The sequence below is a fragment of the Chelonia mydas genome, chromosome 2 (assembly GCF_015237465.2).
Source record: "Chelonia mydas isolate rCheMyd1 chromosome 2, rCheMyd1.pri.v2, whole genome shotgun sequence".
In the NCBI taxonomy this organism is placed as follows: Eukaryota; Metazoa; Chordata; order Testudines; family Cheloniidae; genus Chelonia; species Chelonia mydas.
The window spans coordinates 154,363,405-154,383,940 of NC_057850.1; the positions used below are offsets into that span (position 1 = coordinate 154,363,405).

The 20,536-nt window shown below is 41.8% G+C and overlaps 1 protein-coding gene across 3 annotated transcripts in view; it reads left to right on the forward strand.

Moving 5' to 3' along the window:
- PTPN3 (protein tyrosine phosphatase non-receptor type 3) overlaps positions 1 to 20,536 on the forward strand; it is a 274,154-nt gene that overhangs the window by 44,518 nt on the left and 209,100 nt on the right. For all 3 annotated transcript variants that reach the window (XM_043540415.1, XM_043540417.1, XM_043540416.1), the window contains exon 2: positions 16,057 to 16,211. In XM_043540415.1, the coding sequence (XP_043396350.1) occupies positions 16,074 to 16,211 (138 nt within the window). In that variant the 5' untranslated portion in view covers positions 16,057 to 16,073. The remainder of the gene's footprint in view (positions 1 to 16,056; positions 16,212 to 20,536) is intronic.

Sequence of the window (20,536 nt, forward strand, 5' to 3'; positions counted from 1 at the left end):
TTGTTTCAAAGTATGTAACAGAATCACCCCTTAGAGTAAATGTATTGTGTATATTGTGCTTTTACATTATTATGGTCATTAGTTTTCTCTATTTGTTCTTCCTCTCCCCTGGCTAAAACTATAAGTAATACTGATAATTAAATTTCCATTTAATTAGCTTGAATTTAATTGTTAATAAAATTAATGTAATACAAATGATCAAAGGCTTTGTTTCATACTTTACAGCGCAGTTTCATGAAACAGATTTCATTGCCCCTCTTTTGTTATGTGGACTTCAGGATTCATTAGTTGGACGAAAGTTTACACTAGTGCCGAGTAGTTTCCAAAAATGTTAGTGCTTTGTGTCTTAAGTATATTAGTAAAGTTCAGTAGAGCTTGCTTGTTTCTTGGTACTTGGAAACCCTGTATTTCATTAGATGTAATTTAAAGGAATGAGATCAGTGTACATCAATTGAACAATGCAAGTGTGGGGAGAAATTAGTGGGTAATTATGTAATTAAATTATGTAAGGTTAGTGAAATAGCTGAATAGTCTTCATAATCTTCTTGTATGGTTTTGCCTAGTAGCAGGTACTGGTCAGAATTGTAATACAATAGCTATGTAACCCTCTTTTAAAAAAAAAAAAAAAAAATTGCTCCTGAAGCAGTATTTGAGAGATACGCTGGTTAAGGCTGCCATTTAGCTTGCATGTTCTTTGCTTGCTCTTCCAGTTCTCAGTGCTGATAACTTAAAATGATATCCAACTGAGGATGATAAACTTCTTGATATTGATCTGCAGTTTCCTACTGCAGTTCATGCAAAACACATATCAGTAGGAAACAGAGGATGCATTGTTTTTAAGAGAGAAATCAGAGTAGCAAATCTTGTAACTTTTTGATCTATGGTTGCCAGATGTGTTTATTATACACCATGGCTTTGTTTAAAGTTGAAGAGGGCTATAAAGGAAGCCATAGAGTTCCTGAATTCTTCAATTCATACAGTACAGGAAACAGGGCAACCAGCCATCATTATAGTGAATATTGTTTTAAGATGTGATTATTAAAATAATTTTTTCAAAATAAATAACAAATCATATAGATTGTTTTAAAAAAAAATTGGGTAGAAAAACTGTAGTGCTCCTTCCCCCCCCCCCTCCAAAAAAAATAGAAAGAAGAAAAAAAAGCAGCAAGTGAAATGTGTGAAGATCCATATTCCACTTCCATTTTGAGTCTTTTTTAGCTTACAGTATTTGAGTTGCCTGGAAAAAGAAGCAGTATAGGTCTGTTCTTTATTTCTGTATTCTGTGATTCTGTTCTACCCTATGATGAATTCAAATCGCTTAAGTTGTCCAGTACCAATAATGTGATTTGATTTTTTTTTTTTCCATTCTTGCTAGTGCTCGGAAATTGGAGTAGACATTGCTGTAGTCTTCCCTTGGATTTTTATTCTTTGTCCTATATACTTCATTATCTCATTTTCTCTATTGATTTTTGAAAATACTTGGAAATGTAGTACCATCATTCCATCTCCAATTCCCATTTTTTCCTCTACATAATAAACATTATTGGTAGAGCTGGCAGTGAAGCCTGTAGTTAAGGTTGCCTAACACTTTCCATTATAAGATCTTGTTTTCAATTGCTTATAACTTTTCAAACTTTAACTCTTAGGGCTTTTCTGCCAGCTCCACCAAAAATGTTTATTATGTAGAGGAAAGAATGAGAATTGGAAATGGAAAGATGGTACTACGTGTCAAAGTATTTTCAAAAAACAATTAAGAAAATGAGATGATAAAGGATATAATTCAGCTGTCTGCGAAGATGTTTGGGAAAAATACATTTGTTTCTCCAACATTAAAAAATTCTTACGACTGTTTAATTAGGAAACTCTGGTGCATCCATGGTTTGGAGCAGGGACTTGAAATTTGGTGGGGAGGGGAACCATTCTGGGGTCAGAGAGATGCACTTTGCTGTTCCTTTGAGAATCCACCAAATCAGTTATCGGCTGCTGAAATTGTGTTTGCATGTGCTCATTAGAAGTTTGTTACAGGCTTGCTGCTAAATTCTCCAAAGATTCCATCTGCACTGATCATGCTGTAGCCCAGAGCTGTAGGAGATTAACTGAAAGTAAAGTTCAGTTCCTCTTCCTGCCTTTTGGAGGCTGCTCTGGAGCCAGTCCCTGGAAATGAGACTCTCCTATGCCTGAGTGTTCCCACAACTGTTCCCACAAGCAGTACCGTGCAGCTGACTCAAATGCAGAAGAAAGCGGAAGTGTGGGAATGGATAGGAGCAGAGCGGGACATGGCCAGTTTGGGTAGGGAGATAGGAGTAAAAGAATAGGCTGTGCGGTGACATTGTAGAGGCAGAATAGGGCAGGCTGGTTATGGAGGAGGAGATGGGCAGAAGAACGTATAAGTACTCTCCCCTCCAGAACTCAGGACTTTCCTCCTTGGCTAGGACTCAGGATTTCTGAATCTGGACATACTTGTACTGTCTAGCAAATAGCTATGAAACCAATGACAGTGGCTCTTCCTCCTCCCTAGTGGTTGGTCCACAGGGGATAAAAAGCATATTAGTTTACCAGCTACTGTTCTCTGAAGTGGTGGATGTCTTGCAATGAATCTAAAGTTCCCAACCCTGCAGAAACCCCATGTAAAAACCCATCGTAATGAACATAATAGAAAAGCCTATGAAAAAATGAATTCTGTATTCCGTGCAGGGTTTGGAGATGTGTAGTAAGCAGGGCCTGGAGCCACATTTTGAAAGATTAGGGATAAAAGAAATACTGAATAAGTACCCATTAAGTGAGCACTATCCATCCTGTGCACTAAATGAGCCAGGAGTCCTGTAGGGCAGTGGTTCTCAACCAGGGGTCTGGGCCTCTAGCAGGTTTCAGGGGGGCCTCCAAGCGGGGCCAGCATTAGACTCGCTGGGGCCCAGGGCAGAAAGCCGAAGCCCCATCTCATGGGGCTGAAGCCCAGGTCCCTGAGCCCCGCCATCCGGGGCTGAAGCCTGAGCAATGTAGCTTCTTGGGGGCCCCAGAGGGGCACCAGGCAATTGCCCTTCTTGCTACCCTCTAATGCCGACCCTGGCTTTTATATGTAGAAAACCAGTTGTTGTAGCATAGGTGGTATGTGGGGGGGCCTCAGAAGAACAAGGATGGTTGATGTTTTAAAAACTGAGGCTGTAGTTCCAAATTAGGCTTATACTTTACTATTAGCTGCAGTCTAAAGCCCTGATCTTGCAAAGACATGAATAACTTTAGGCACATGAGTAGTTCTACTGGCTTCAATGAGATTACTCCTATACAGTAAAAGCTGTTTTATCCAGCACTTCACCAACCGGAAAGCTCTATAAACTGGCATTTCTGATCTTCGTTGAAATTCTGGTTTATAGTCTGATTGGCGCGGGGCCTGCAGAGGGTTGAGGCGTGGGAGGGGGTGTGGAGCACGGCTCTGGGAGGGAGTTTGGATGCGGGAGTGGGCTCGGGGCAGTGGGTTGAGGCTCAGGAGGGAGTTTGGGTGCAGGAGCGGGCTTGGGGCAGTGGGATGGGGCATGAGAGGAGGTGTGGGGTGCTGGATCCGGGGGGCGCTCACCTTGGGCAGCTCCCTGCAAGCAGCGACCTGTCCTGGTTGCTCGTAGGCGGAGGCGCGGCAGACTGCTCTGTGTGCTGCCCCTGCCCCGCCCCGCCCCGCCCCACCCCGAGCTCTAGCTCCGCAGCTCCCATTGGCTGGGAATCACAGTAAATGGGAGCTGCAGGGGTGGAGCCTGTGGGTGGAGTAAAAATCAGTATGTCAAACAATTTAACTTTTATGGTTAAAGTTTTATAACAACTAAAAATAGCAGGACCTCCTAATTTCAATACTACAGTACTGTAGATAACACTTTTACGCTGACAGATTTCTGTTAGACAAAAAATTGTGAAGATGCCAGTTTTATAATATTTACATTATAATATTTATAAACATTATTTGCACTTGCTAACAGAAGACTAACAATATAAATGTTTCTCAGATAATGATTACAGGGGAAAAGTACTGAATTTTCTTTCCAGGCAAGATGAACTACAATAATTAGAACAGACATAAGTTAAGATACTTGTGGCATAGAGAATATAATTGGAGTTTGGCAGAATGAGACTTATACTTGAAATGTTAATATTGCAAAAACATTTTTAAAAAAATCTTAACGTTGCTAAGTTAATAATAACTGACTCATTTAGCTCTTTTCATCTGTAGATCTCAAAGCTCTTCACAAAGGAGGTCAGTATCATTATCCCCGTTTTACAGGTGGGGAAACTGAGATGCACAGAGGGGAAGCGATTTTACCAAGGTCACCCAGCAGACCAGTGGCAGAACTGGGAATAGAACTCCGTTATCGTCCGACTCCAATGCCCTATTAGGCCACAGTACCTAGTTAAACGCTCCAAAATTAGAAAATGCCAGAAGTCCTGTGCAATATTAATTCCACACCACCACCCCTTGTGCATATACATTATGGTTCAGTCTTTAAATGAGTACATATAATTTTTTCCCTATAGCAGAGGTTCTCAACCTTTTCCTTTGAGCCCCCCCCCCCCCCCCCCCCCCCCCCGCCCCAACATCCTATAAAAACTCCACAGCCCACCTATGTCACAGTAACTGGTTTTCTGCATATAAAAGCTAGGGTTGGTGTTAGCGGGTAGCAAGCAGGGCAATTGCCTGGGACCCATGCCTCAGGGGCCCCCATGAATCTACGTTGCTCAGGCTTCAGCCCCAGATGGCGGGGCTCAGGGACCTGGGCTTCAGACCCATGCAATGGGGCTTTGGCTTTCTGCCTTGGGCCTCAGCAAGTCTAATGCTGGCCCCCCTTGGAGGCCCCCCTGAAACCTGCTTGAGGCCCCATTGGGGACCCCAGATCCCTGGTTGAGAACGACTGATCTCGTCCAGTGGTTCTCAACCATGAGTCCAGGACTCACTGAGGGGCCACAAGCATGTTTCTGGGGGTCCGCCAAAATAAGCCAGAGAGCAGGACAAGTGTTAGACTCAGTGGGGCCCAGGGCTGAAGCCTGACACCCACCATTCTGGGCTGAAGGCAAAGCCTGAGCAACTTAGCTTTGTGGGGCTCCAAGTGGCGTGGGGCCCCTGGCAATTGCCCTGCTTGCTACCCCCAGTGCTAGCCCTGTCTTTTAGTCTACTGGATATGCAGAAAGACAGTTGTTGTGGCACAGGCGATCCGTGGAGTTTTTATAGCATGCTGGGGAGGCTTCAGAAAGAAAAAGGTTGAGAATCTCTGCTGTAGGGAAAAAATAATATATAATCATTTAAAGACTGTATCATAATGTATATGCACAAGGGGTGGTGGTGGCATGGAATTAATATTGCACAGGAATTCTGGCATTTTCTAACTTCGGAGTGCTTAACTAGGCACTGTGGCCTAATAGAGCATTGGAGTGGGACAATAACGGAGTTCTATTCCCAGTTCTGCCACTGGTCTGCTGGGTGACCTTGGGAAAATCGCTTTTCCCTGCCAAGACCCAGGATTTGTTGTGGCTAAACAATCCAGTCTACACTAGTTGCAAATAACATCCCCATTTGTAGTGTAGACATTGCCTAAGATTTAGATTTTTTTTCTCTCTCCCCCCCTTAGTCCATGCGTCTTTGCCACTCAATTATTAATTTGAACTCAGCACTCAGTAAAATCGTAAAGTTTCCCTTAAATGAAATTTGCAGTACAGGTTTAGCACTGGAAGGCTTCAATGCAATGTTTAGGATACCTTGAAATAAAGTGCAGATTAAGACTTGCAAGCAAGTTGTAATTTCTGATATTGTTATATGCAGTTTGAGCAGGTCAGCTGTGGGTTTGGTGGGTGGTGTTTTTGCCCTCTAGACTTGAGGTTTAAAGCTTGGTTTTCTCCTTAGACAAATGATTACTGCAAAGTACACACGTTCTTGATTTCAAGACCTGGGAAAAGCAATGAGATATGATTTTGCAGCCCACTTTGTTTTACTTTACTTTGCTTTTTAATACAAGGTAAATAATGCTCTAGTAAATATAAGGTTCACGCAATACAATTTTATAGAAGTTAGTGTAGGGAAGCATATTTGTTAAAATGACTTCTTAGAAGGGCTCTAAGTGTCTACAAAATGTAATGTACTCAAAAGCATCAATATTTAAATGTATATTTAAATCTAGTCTTGTTAAAGATATAATCATTATTAAAGTCTACTTTGAAGCCCAATTTATGAATGAACTTCAGCAGAATAAAACCTTAGAGAAAAAAGGCATATAATTAATTTTCATTGAATATTGGAGAAAGATTGGAAGAAGACTAACAATCTGTTTCATTGGCTTTACTAAATATTTTGGCTGATTAAAATTTTTGCAAATATATTATTTTTTTGTAAATTACCTTAAATAGTGAAACGAAGGTATAGTGTTGACTATTATTAAAGTTTATTGTGTTTTAGGGACTTAGCTTAGGTTTTATATATTAACCTTAATGAAATTACACTGTAATATAGGTTTTTTTTTTGTTTTTTTTTTTTTAAGTGTATCATTTTGGTGGTTGTGGAAGTGGTTGAACCCCTACCCTAGATCCTACACTTTAGGGTGACCCATGGTTATCCCGAGATGCTTATAGTGTGATTACTCATAATTTATATGACAAGACAAACAATCGCCATATGTTGAAATATTTCATCTGCCTTTGGCCATTGGAACCAAATATGAGAGCTAAATCTGAATTTCTTACGTTCATCTTAAAATGCTTATTTCAAGAAATGTAAATGTTTTTGTTGGATTTGCAAAACTATATTCCTTCATAGGAATCGTGATTGTAATATTTTTAGCTACAATTTTGAGATCATAGAAATTTCCATCTTTATCCTCATTTAAGCAAGAGGATACTTGAAACAACAAATCTTCTATTCTTTACACTGCAGTTTTGGGTACATCTGCTGCAGGTTCTTTCATGTTCTGTTAATCCAATATAGAATCATAGAATATCAGGGTTGGAAAGGACCTCAGGAGATCTAGTCCAACCCACTGCTCAAAGTAGGACCAATCCCCAATTTTTGCCCCAGATCCCTAATGGCCCCCTCAAGGATTGAACTCACAATCCTGGGTTTAGCAGGCCAATGCTCAAACCACTGAGCTGTCCCTCCCTCTTTAAGGAAATATACTGGCCACTCTGGCAGTTTTGAACCAATTTATGGTCAGATTATGATGTGATATATAAAGTCCTTGTAATTAAATCTTTAATTTTAATGTATTGGTATATTTGTGACCAGTGCTTAATTAGTTCGAGGGCTTGCCAGGGCTGTGGCCTGGCACCTCTAGGCTTGGCAGTTCACATCCACAGCACATCTACAGTTCACATCCACAGCACCTCTGCGCTTGCTGTGTCAGTTATGAATGTAAAAAAATTGCTTGAGCCCTGGCATCTTTCGTTACAAATTAAGCACTGTTTGTGACCTATTGATTTGCTTGAAGAATTGAATTCCACGACAACTTATGTTTCTGGTGCTATAGATTTTAAAATAAATACTGGTTGGATTGCCTCCTGTATTTATCAGAAAAAGTTTTCAGAGAACATAATGCCAGTGGATAAGCAACAAATTTTGGGTTGTATGTGACAAAGGGTTTTGCTATCGAATTTCAGACTTGGATTTTATATAATTAGTGGACAGACTTCCAGTCTGCAATTTCGGTTTGAAGGTGAGGTGTAAAGGGGCATGTTAATACTTCCTTACAGGAACCAAATTTGATCTCCATTTTCATAGGTGCTTGTTTAAAAAAACTTTTTAAAATTGTAGGCTTCTGTTGTCTGGTTCTGCCTGGAAAAATATTTTCCCATAAAGGTGTGTCACTGGTAGATATGGCTCTTGACATATGTGAGTAATGCCTAATAACTAGGGATGAGAACAGAGTTAAAGGGGCTTAAGGTGACAACCTGATGAATCAGAATTTTTTAAAGTATATAACGCATAGCTCTTGCCCAGTAAATATGAGCAATGTGGTGTTCAACTGAATTATATTTGAAAAACAAGATTACTGCTTTCAATTGATCTTGGTTTCTGTTTCCATTTTATTTTTCAAATGTAATAAGTGCTCTAAAGTTACCTGTCTTGAAACTGGATGAAACTCCAGTCATCTTCAGTTTTGACATCTCTATGGAACTTTTCAGCTTTACTCCATATTTCAATAGGCCAGTGTCAAAACTTGACCTGAGCCCTCTTTCTGATTCCAGCAGTAGAAACCTCAAAGGCATGCTTATTTTGCATTAAAGTGCAAAGGGGATATTTAGCTAGTTGTAGAACTTGAAAATAAACATTCCTATCCCTCTAATTTGGAGTAGAGTGAAGGATACTATCTGTAACAGTCTAACATTGTTATAATTTATGGAGGAGTGAGGCAAAGAAAACTGCTTACATGATAATATAAATCTGTTTAGTTTATTCCAGAAGGATGAAAAATAAAAGTATTCCAAAGGCAGAAAAATATTTTCAAAAGAGCTGTTTTCTCAGGGAGGGAAAGGGGGAAGGAGAAGAACTTGCAGGGAAAAAAAAACCCTAACAACTTAAAATTAATAAAAGGAAGTGCTTTGTTTACATTATGCCATTAGTGTTTGGAACTCATTGGCAGGAGGTATCATTGATTCCAAGAATTCAGGATTAAAAAATAACCCCTCTTAAATGGATGACGAGCACATGCACTGTTATATTAGATAAGATAAAGGATATAAACCTTCATGCTTTAAAGCATAATACAAGCTCAGAGGAGGTTAAGAAGAAACTTCCCCAGTGGACTGTTGTTTTATAACTGTCAATGCCAGCATTCTTGCACCTTTTCGTGAACCATCTGGTGTTGCATCCATGATACTGGATGTGAGGGATTGTTGCTCTAATCCATTATGGCATTTCAATAACTGAGCCCTATTTTTATAAAAATCAAATTCATATTGTGTACAGCCCTGTTTTGTTTATTCATTGTAAACATATTTTATGTGGAAAGATGAGGAAATCCACCAGAGATGGTGAAATGTCCCTCAGTAATCTGTCATAGGAAAAGAGATAAAAGTGTATAAGAAATTGAGTACATGTCCATGAATATTTTATCCATGTACATAGAATAGATTCCACAGAACTAATTTGGCTGGTACATAAGACTGTGTGTGGTTATTGACTTCAAGGATTTTGAATTTTTTGGTTCATGAGCCCGGTGCAAATTGGTTATTCTTTATATTACTTGTGCTGAATTTTCCAGTTTTATTATTTGGAGGATTCAGCATATGATCCCCCTAATAAATATAACATGAAGTGTTAGGCAGAGTATAAATGTATCTGTCTTAACTATAAGCACCTCACAAAAATATATGTTATACACATAATGGCAAAATAGGGCAGCCAAACAGGTATCACCTGTAATTGCTAGAGACCTTCTATAAATACTTTAAAGAGTGTGACTAATGGGTTTGTGGCATAGAAAAAGCTCGTTCAGATTCTTTTGAGGAGACACCTGAAAGTTCAGTGATCATAAGACACATTATACATACTCTTTGATGGCATTCAGAATTCTAGCTATATTATGGAAAATTTAGTCGTGACATTTCACTGTCATCCTACACAAAAGGAATGTCCGTTCTAATGCCATCTCTGACAAACTTTCCTTGGTGGCAAGGTTCAGTAGGAATTTGGCCTCAGGCTCAGAGGGTGAGCTACAAATTACTGAGGCCTTGGTTACACTTGCGAGTTACAGCTCAATAAAGGAGCCCCGGGCGCACTAGTTCACTACCTGTCCACACTGGCAAGGCATGTAGAGCACTCTGACTCCACGGATACATCACTGCTGATACTCCACCTCAGCGAGTGGAATAATGTTTGCGCCCCCGCTGGACAGCCGTGGTGCCAGTGTGGACGCTCTGGTCCTATAGTGCGCTCTGATTGGCCTCCAGAAGTGTCCTGTGATGCTTGTGCTAGCCACTCTAGTCATCACCTTGAACTCTACTGCCCTGCCCTCAGGTGACCAACCGTCAGACCTGCCCTTTAAATTCTCTGGGAATTTTGAAAAATCCCTTCCTGTTTGCTCAGCCTGCCTTGGAGTGCTCTCAGCGAATCTTTCCAGGTGACCATGCCTCCACGCGTCAGGCGAGCCCAAGTATGGAGCAGTGGTGAGTTGCTGGACCTGATGAGTGTTTAGGGGGGAAGGAAGCTGTCCAGTCCCAGCTGCGCTTCAGTTGTAGGAATTACGAAATCTTCGGGCAGATATCAAGGGACATGATGGAAGGGGGCCATGACCGCGACGCACTGCAGTGCAGGATTAAAGTGAAGGAGTTGTGGAATGCCTACCGCAAAGCCTGCGAGGCAAACGGTCGCTCCAGTGCTGCCCCTGCGACCTGCTGTTTCTGCAAAGAGCTGCACGTGATACTTGGGGGCGAATCCACCTCCACTCCAAGTACCACCATGGAGACTTCAGAGCCCAGTTCAACAAGGCAGGAGAAGGAGGAGCAAAGCAGGAGCGAGGGTGCTGAGGCGGAGGAAGACACCCCGGAATCCCTAGATGCATGCAGCCAGGAGCTGTTCTCAAGTGAAGAGGAAGGTAGCCAGTCATGGCGGCCGGTGCTTGGGGAAGGACAAACACCAGGAGGTTCCTGGTAAGCGGCTTTTATTTTGGGAAGGAAGTTATTCAGTGCGGGCTCTTGGGGAGAGGAGGGTTAGGGCTGCATGCATACCTTGATGTGCTCTATCACATTGCGGTAATCGGCCTCAGTGATCTCTTCAAAGGTCTCACCCAGAACTTGGGCAATGCGCTTGCACAGGTTTCTTGGGAGAGCCACTGTGGTTCTTGTCCCAGTCAGGCTAACTTGTCCGCGCCACTCTGCTGTGAGGGGCTGGGGGATCATTGCTGCACACAGGCAAGATGCATATGGGCCAGGGCGGAAACCACATTGCAGTAGACGACCCTCCCTTGCTTCCCAGGTCACCCTCAGCAGCGAGATATCTTCCAGGATGAACTCCTGTGGAAAATGTGGGGACAGTATTCAGTATAGGGGTCCCTTGCTGCTGTTGGCTCTCCCCAAGGCACAGAAACCCAGAGGATAGTACAGCCATGAAACAGTCAGTCACGCTTGACCCTGTGCTTACTCACCATTTTGGGGCTCCCATGGGTTGTGTGTACTTGCTTTGGGACAGGCAAATTATGCTATTGTGTAGACTGTGCTTGCCCTCCTTAAGTACGGGGGAATCATAACTCTCTGGTGCGAACAATGTTGCCTCTGTTAAGTGTTGCATTTTGCTTTTACAGATGCAACCTTGAGATCTCAGCCATCCGTGTTATCACCGTCTGAAAGACACCAAAGAATCAGAAAGAGGCCACGTAAAGCAAGGAAGACATGTTGCATGAAGTAATGCAGCATTCAAGTAACGAAAATCAAAAAGTTCAGGAGTGGCGGGAGAGTGAAAGGAGGGTCCGCCAGCAGAATGCGGATTGCCGGCACCAAAGCACGGTGTGGCTGCTAAGCATCATGGAGAGCCAAGCGGACTTGATACAGATGCTCGTAGCCATGCAGGCGGAGCAATACCATGCCCCCTGCAGCCATTGTCCCAAAACTCTTTCCGTTGTGCCCCCATGTCACCTCCAACACACTTTCCCCCCACCATTAGGGTTCTTACCGCCACCAGCTGCCTCCAACACCTGTAGCTTCACCACCCAGCCCTGAAAACTACGACCCTTACCCACTGCACTCAACCCCCATCACCGTGCAGTACAGCCATCCTGAAGTGCAGCACTCATTGCGCAGCACTCCAGACAGGACATACGCAAATCTGTGTTTGTACTGTTCCCCACCCCCTTGCCCTTTCTGTTTCCCAAGCAGTTGTCTCTCTTTTCAATAAATGAATTTTCTTTTCAATAAATGGATTTTTTGGCTTTGAAAACATACTTTATTATTGCATAAAGTAAAAGATACCTTAGCCGAGGAAGGAAATAGGCACTGCAAGTCATTGTAACAAACACTGATTCCTACTAACATTGGAACCACGGCATTTCACTCCCGTGCAGGGCACCACACATTACTGGTGGCTTTCAGCCTCAAATTGCTCCCTTAAGACATCCCTAATCCTTGCAGCCCCACGCTGGGCCCCTCTAATAGCCCTCTTCTCTGGCTGTTCAAATTCAGCCTCCAGGTGTTGAACCTCCGAGTTCCATGCCTGAGTGAATCTTTCACCCTTCCCTTCACAAATGTTATGGAGGGTACAGCACGCCGATATAACAGTGGGGATGCTGTCATCAGTCAGGTCCAGCTTCCCATACAGAGAGCATCAGTGGCCCTTTAAACGGCCAGAAGCACACTCCACAGTCATTCTGCACCCGCTCAGCCTGTTGTTGAACCGCTCCTTGCTGCTGTCAAGGCTCCCTGTGTAGGGTTTCATGAGCCACAGCATTCAAGGGTAAGCGGAGTCTCTAAGGATCACAATGGGCATGTTGACTTCCCCTACGGTGATCTTCTGGTCTGGGAAAAAAGTTCCAGCTTGCAGCTTCCTGAACAGTCCAGTGTTCCAAAAGATGCATAAGGGGCCAGCCTGCATTAATGTCAATGCCCACGGTGATCCACAAGCGTCTGGAGAACCATAGAGAAATAGCCCTTCCAATTAACGTACTTGGAGGCTAGGTGGGCGGGAGCCAGAATTGGAATATGCGTGCCATCTATCGCCCCTCCTTAGTTAGGGAAACCCATTTGTGCAAAGCCAGCCACAATGTCATGCATGTTACCCAGAGTCATGGTTCTTCTGAGCAGGATGCAATTAATGACTCTGCAAACTTGCATCAACACGATTCCAGCGGTCGACTTCCCCACTCCAAACTGGTTAGCAACCGATCGATAGCTGTCTGGAATTGCCAGCTTCCGGATTTCAATAGTCACCCACTTCTCCACCATCAGGGCAGCTCTCAATCTTGTGTCCTTGGGCCGCAGGGTGGGGGCGAGCTCCTCACACCGTCCCATGAAAGTGGCTTTTCTCATCCGAAAGGTCTGTAGCCACTGTTCATCATCCCAGACTTGCATGACTATGTGATTCCACCACTCAGTGCTTGTTTCCTGAGCTCAAAAGCGGCGTTCCATGGTGGTGAGCATGTCCGTGAATGCCACAAGCAAACTCGTGTCATATGCATTACTCGAGTCGATATCATTGTCGGAGCCCTCACTGTCACTTTGGATCATAAGGAATAACTCAGCTGCCAAACGTGATGTGCTCTTGAGACTCGTCAGCATATTCCTCAGCAGTTCAGGATCCATTCCCACAGACCGAAAGGGAAGACAGAGTGCGCAGTACAAAAACCATTGAAAGATAGCGCCAAATGTGGAAGGAAGCAAAGGGAATGCTGGGATGCGAATTGATGCATCACGGGGTATTGGGACAGGACCCAGAATGCCCCGCACTCCCCGCCCCCTTCCCATAAGTCACAGTGTCAGAATGGGAAGAGTTGCTCTCTGGGATAGCTGCCCACAATGCACTGCTCCCAATGCCGCTGCAAGTGCCGCAAATGTGGCCATGCCAGTGTGGTGTCAGTGTGGACCGACTGCAGCGCTTTCCCTACTGCTCTGTACAAAGACAGGTTTAACTCACAGCACTCTACATCTGCAAGTGTAGCTATACCCTGCGGGTAGTGAAAGGATTTTGAGGAACTTGGAAACCATTTAGGAGAGGAGATGTGGAGCTTGCAGAATCCTCAGGGACTATTTTCTGAGAGGGCAAACCAGTCTAGCAAAGTTGCCTGAAGTATTGCTTAGGGTATCCAGATAATCTGTTAGACACACTGAGAGAGAGAGGATTTCACTGTGAAATTAGAATGGGACTATTCATGCTACTTTGTACAGTTTAGTTCTGTAAAGAATTAGTGGTTATTTTTTCATAGTTACTTGTTATAAAACAGTTTTCTATAATAAATGTACCATACCACACTTGCTTTTAGTTACATGGACCTTGTGTTTTACCCAATTTAATTTAATAGCCCTTGATCACTGATAAAATGCTACTCTATTACATCTAATATGGAGAGCTCAAAAAGATAAGTAACAGGTGTAAATTTGACCAGATTATAAGCTTCTCTGAAAATCTATTCTTAATGGAGGCTTGTTAGAATTTGGCAGCTAAAATCTCCAGAGACTTTCTGCACTGAGCATCCTTCATTCCATGGCTGCTGGGGTCACTCAGGCCTTTTTTCCCCCCTCGCTTTTCCCAGCAGTAAGGGAACTAGGCATCAGAACCGAGAACAGGAGACTCTTGTGTGCTCTGTGTTCTCCCTGGTGGAGTACAGGTATCCTGACTGGAAAGCATAGGGGAGACGAGGACTTATGAAGGGAGGGAGTGGGCATAGGATCAGAGGGGGGGGCACAGAGATGAGTGGGGGCACATGGGCAGACAGGTCTGTAAACAGTAGAACATACTCCCCTCCAGAACATGGAATTGACCCAAGGATTCCTTAGTCTCAAAATATCTCTGCTGTCTAGCAAATAGCTGCGAATCACACTAGAAAAATGTGTTTCTTTCTCATCTAATGGCTGGTCTATGGAATATGACAGCCTCCTACTGCTACCAGTTACTGCATTCAAGTGGAAGAGGTCGGTGCTTTGAATTTAAAGTCTCTTTTAAAGTAGACAAGAACATGTGAGGAACAGTGGGGCGGCGGGGAATAAACGTGGGGAAATAGTTTTACTTTGTGTAATGACACATCCACTCCCAGTCTTTATTCAAGCCTAAGTTAATTGTATCCAGTTTGCAAATTAATTCCAATTCAGCAGCCTCTCGTTGGAGTCTGTTTTTGAAATTTTTTTGTTCTTGTCAACTGCTGGAAATGGCCCACCTTGATTATCACTACAAAAAGTTGGTTTCTCCGCCCTCCCCGCCCCCCTCCTGCTGGTAATAGCTCACCTTAAGTGATCACTCTCGTTACAGTGTGTATGGTAACACCCATTGTTTCATGTTCTCTGTGTATATAAATCTCCCCACTGTATTTTCTACTGTATGCATCCGATGAAGTGAGCTGTAGCTTACGAAAGCTTATGCTCAAATAAATTTGTTAGTCTCTAAGGTGCCACAAGTACTCCTTTTCTTTTTTTGGTAAGGTTGGCAATTAACCTATACATTATCTGGTGTGTGAGTTGGCAGTCAGTTTTGCAATCTGTGTTGCCAGTTGGTAAACTGATGTAGTGAAGAGATTTGATTGTCTTCACTGAAATATTTAGAGACTCCCTGTATGTAACCGCTTTCTTAATCCCTCCCTTGCTGTATCTTTTTTTGTGGTTTGTACAAACTATAAGATTGCTCATCCTGGGTTCTGGGTATCTTTTAAAAATATTTTGAAACCAAACCTTATTTCCATCTTGGAGGTGGGGGTGGCGTGGGGGGCGTTCTCTGTAGCCGTAACATCTTGGCTTCATATTGACTGAGTCTATATTTTCAGTCTTATAAAAAAATTATAATCATGTACTTTAAGAATAATCATTTGTTGCATTTGTGCAACAAAATGTTATTTGAAAAAGTGACACAACTCTAAGCTTTCACTTAGTTTTTATTTTATTCTTAAAAAAATAGTTAAATGAGTAGAATGAAACTTGTATAGAGAATGTAGAGTTTCTGCAAACCATACTTCCATAATATGTAATGAATTTATTAGAAAGAGTTTCTAAGGTCATTTTCTTAATGCTTAGATCAATCATTTTGTGTAATGTAGAGTGAGTGTACATTCCTGTTTTAAGATTAAGGTAATTACATAAGTCTGGTCCAAACAACTTATACTGGTTTAACTACAGTTGGTTTAAAAATTGTGCAAGCCCCTGTATAGACACACTTGCATTACAATTGGCTTGCATAGCTAACTTTTATTACTTTACAATTGGCCTATATAAGGGATCTGTATAGGCTCATCTAAGTTGTTTTTTAAACACATTTTAGTTAAACCAGTGTAACATTTGTGTGTAATTCAGGGCCTTGCTTTGTTTTGGGGGGTTGTGTGTTTCTGTGATTCTCTGAAAAGTATGGATGAAATTGTTCTGTTTAGTGTATCTTAAGGAATTTACCAAATATATTTTTTTGTTTTACAGGCTATTCAGCAATAGTTATGAACTCCCGGTTACGAGCGTTAGGTGGGAGGATAAATAATATACGAGCATCAGAACTACCAAAAGAGAAAACCCGATCAGAGATCATCTGTAGTGTCCACTTTTTGGATGGCTCAGTACAAAGCTTCAAAGTCAATGTAAGTTCTGAAGACTTTTTTTCACATTGGCTTAAAACTTGAGGTTAAAATCTGAGGATCAAATCTGTGAGTTATTAGGCAAATGGTTTATATCTGGGATTGAAGATGTACTTTTCTGTCATGGGATATTTCATAGTCATTGGTTTTGAAGTGAGTATGTAAATCTGATATTTCAGCTGTCTTTCTAATATCCGTTGATATCGGTTAGTAGTAAACTTATTTCATGCAGAATGTATCCGGGAGATGGATCACTTGGGTGATGTGGGAACTGGATAAAGCGAAGTTTTTATTGGATGTTACCTGTTGTGAATGATCATTTGTAGATAAATGAGTGAGGCTTCTGAATTTGATTGGGGGAGCCCATTTTTATCTATCTTGTGGTGGTAACACTGAAGAGGGGTGTTTTAGGGAATGTGCCTGATAAGCAGGTGCAGCCACGTCAGTGCTTGCTTTCTTAGAGGAGTTGGAATGTCCACTTCTCTTCCTTTTTTTCTTCAGTGCTCTTTCATCTTTCGAGATGCTTGGCAACTTCCCCTTTCTCCCTGCTTATACAAGTGGGAGGTAGATAATGGGTGGGAGAATAGGAGCATGATTTAAGAGGACAATTCACATTGTCAGGCTCCTGCACATCTGTGGGTTGATTTTGGGTAAATAGAGAGAATTTGAAACTCAACCATATTGCATTTGGAAGAAGTTTGCTATCATGAATCCTTCTGGTTTGTATTACAGCTTGATTTGAAGAGTAGATTTGGCCTGGTTAAAGTAGGGATATGCTCCCAGAGAAGATAACACAAAACCTTCATGAAAGGTGAATGTACCAGTTCCAATAGCCAATTTGATTTGCAGGGAATCAGGTTTTCCCTTTTGATGGAAATTAACCAATTAGCCATTTAAAAAAAAATAGAAGCATTATTAAAAAACTGCTCTGAAGAGTAACAAGCTACTGGTATAAAACCCTCATTATTAAAACTGACTTGACTTTTTCTAGCAGAAATTGCCAAAGTATTGTAATAAAACAAATCAATTAAATAGGCTGATCAGCTGTGTCGTATTAAAATTTTTTAAAACTTCTTGTCAGAGGTAATAAACATTAAATGTCCTATTACTGTGGCTGAAACTATTGATCTTCTTTATTGATCTTCTTTATCTTCTATCCAAATACCCAAAGAACAGGACTCGGTGGTGATGTGGGACTTCAACTACCCAGACATCTGCTGGGAAAATAATACAGCAGGGCACAGATTATCTAACAAATTCTTGGAATGTATTGGAGATAACTTTTTACTGCAGATGGTGGAGAGAGCCATGAGGGAGGGAAGAGACTCTTCTAGAGTTGATTCTGACTAATAGGGAGGATCTGATTGAGAATTTGAAGGTGGAAGGCAGCTTGGGTGAAACTGATCCTGAAATAATAGCATTTATAGTTTTAAGGAATGGCAGGAGGGAAAACAGCAGAATAAAGACAAGGGACTTTATGAAGGCAGACTTTAACAAACTCCAGAGAATTGGTAGGTAATATTCCATGGGAAGCAATAAGGAACAAATGAAAGTACTACACTTAGGAAGAAATAATCACATAAATACAAAATGGGAAATTACTGCGTAGAAAAGGGTACTGCAGGAAAGGATCTGAGGGTTACAAAACTACATATTTAGTTACAAACTAAATATGGTACAACAAGGTAATACTGTTGGAAAAAAAGTAAATGTCATTCTGGGATGTATTAGTAAGAGTATTGTTAGCAAGACAAGAGAAGTAATTCTTCATCTCTACTCAACACCAATAAGATCTGAACTGGAGTACTGTGTCCAATTCTGGGCATCACACTTTGGGAAAAAATGTGGACAAATTGGAGAAAGTCCAGAGGAGGGCAACAAAAGTGATTGAAGGTCTAGAAAACATGACTTAGAAGGAAAGATTGAAAAAATTGGATTTGTTTAGTCTCGAGAAGAGAAGACTTGAGGGCAGACATAAGTCTTCAGGTACATAAGAGGTTGCAATAAAGAGGAGGGTGATAAATTGTTCTTATCCACAGAGGATAGGACAAGAAGTAGTGGGCTGAAATTGCAACAAGGGAGATTTAGGCTAGACATTAGGAAAAACTTTCTAACTGTAAGAGGAGTTAAGCAGTTGGACCAAATTACCTAGGGAGGTTGAGAAATCTCTGTTATTGGAGGCTTTTAAGAACAGGTTAAACAACACCTGTCAGGTATGGTCTAGAATAGAGAATACTTAGTCCTCCCTCAGTGCATGGCACTGGACTAGATGGCCTGACAAGGTTCCTTCCAGTCCTACATTTCTATGATTCATGTATTAGCCAAATATTGTACCTTGAAGTAATATTAAACCAGACCCTCTTCCCCATTCCTGCCTCTGAGTAAAATGAAGAGGGACCGTATCTTGGAATGTTACAATTTTTCCTTTTTTGTCCATTAGTCTAATTACAGCAATATTTTGTATGTTGGATCTGCAAGTCTCAAGTTTTCGAAGCAAATACTCTGAGACAAGTTGCACTGTACAAGATGCCTCTCAGATCAGAGCTGTTTACTACGCGCAAATTATCATTTCAAATAGCATAAACCCTTTCTAGAATTTAGTACCAAAGCAAAACTTAATGGAGGCATCTTACTTACTACAATATATTGAGTTTAAAGCACCTTTTGGTCCTAAATGGCAGTGTCATGCAATTGGTCTAGTTGAACTCAGACAAATAATCTAACATGGTTGTGATTTTATTGAATTATTTTATGTAAATCTAGACAAGTCTGTATCCCAGTTATAGGGCTAACTAAGTCTCTGTCTACTTTCTGGTCTCTGAGTGCATGCACCTCACATCTTGGGCTTTTAGCCCATTTTTGCTTGTTTGGAATTTCACAATTCTGCCACTCTCAGACCAGCAGCACCTGCATACGCTGTCCCACGTATACCAACCTCTTGTCACGCTGCAGGTTCAGTTGGATTTCAGGCAACTGCCTTTTCTCCCTTTGGGAGTCTTTGACCCATGATATAGACTAACAACCTACTTAAAGAATTTTTATTAAGCAGTTGGAATAAAGCATTAAAGAGAAAAGGATTTTAAAACATTCTGTATGCATTTCTCTCTTACCTGATGTTCTTCTGTTCCATAATGGCATCCTAGACAGGCTTACTTTCTTCAGATACCATGGTGGGTTCCTAATCGCTGAGCGTGTTTCAGCTGGTGTTCTGTCTGCCTCACTGAAATTTCCCTTTTAAACCCTGCAAGGTTGTTTTCCAAAAGACTTCTTCACATGTCCGTGGGCTTTGGTCCCCCTAGTCAAACCAGTTTTATAGGCTGTCTGAGGAGAGGAATAGGATTGAGCCATTGTCCCTAAGTGACCCTTAAGCAAAAGTGATTAGGTGACCATTGAGAGTCATCTCCTTTGTGCTTGGAATACTCAGATAATCCTCTAATGGGAGGCACTTAATTAAAAATATTGTTATGAGCTGGTTGGAACCTTGGTTTAGGTTGTTAAAACCTTCACCTAAGACAAAAAGATTATGTGAACCTGCCCAGGAGCTTTTTGGCTGAGTATTGTTTTGAATAGGTGTGGGAATATGGGGGAAGGCAGAACAGAAAAACGGAGAGAACAGAGGTTGGGGGGAGAGAGAGCTAGCCTAAAGGAGCAGCAGAAATCATTTTGGTGGTCCTGAAAGAAACCTGGGGAGATGTTTTTGGGTCAGAAGTGCATGCAAAAAAGAGGGCTCTTGGTGGCGTGAGGAAAAGAAGCCGTTTCCTGTTGTGTGATTTCCTCTGTGTTTAGAGACACAAGGCTTTGTGTATTCTTTGTAAATAGAAAAAAAACTGCATCAAGAAAATACCTGACTAGTTCCAGTTTCTGCTCCCAACTGAAACATATATAGGGCTCCAAACCTTGACTAGTGGCTTGGGTTGAAATGGGGCGACGATATTGATACTTTTCAGAGTAACAGCCGTGTTAGTCTGTATTCGCAAAAAGAAAAGGAGTACTTGTGGCACCTTAGAGACTAACCAATTTATTTGAGCATAAGCTTTCATGAGCTACAGCTCACTTCATCGGATGCAATGAAATATTGATACTGAAAACTACAGGCCGTGTCTTCACTGCTAAGAAAAGATGGGTGTGGAGCATGAGTGTGGATGGTTGGTTGTTTACCTATTGCATTGTAAAATCCCTGTAGAGGCAAGGCTGTGTAGTTCTTATAGCAGTTTATCTAGGTGAGGTCAAACACAGATGGAGGAGATATTATGTTGATCTCACCTATCTGTATTTCAGTAAAAAACAAAAAAACCCCACCCTCAGAGCCTTGTCTCAGCTAGGATTTT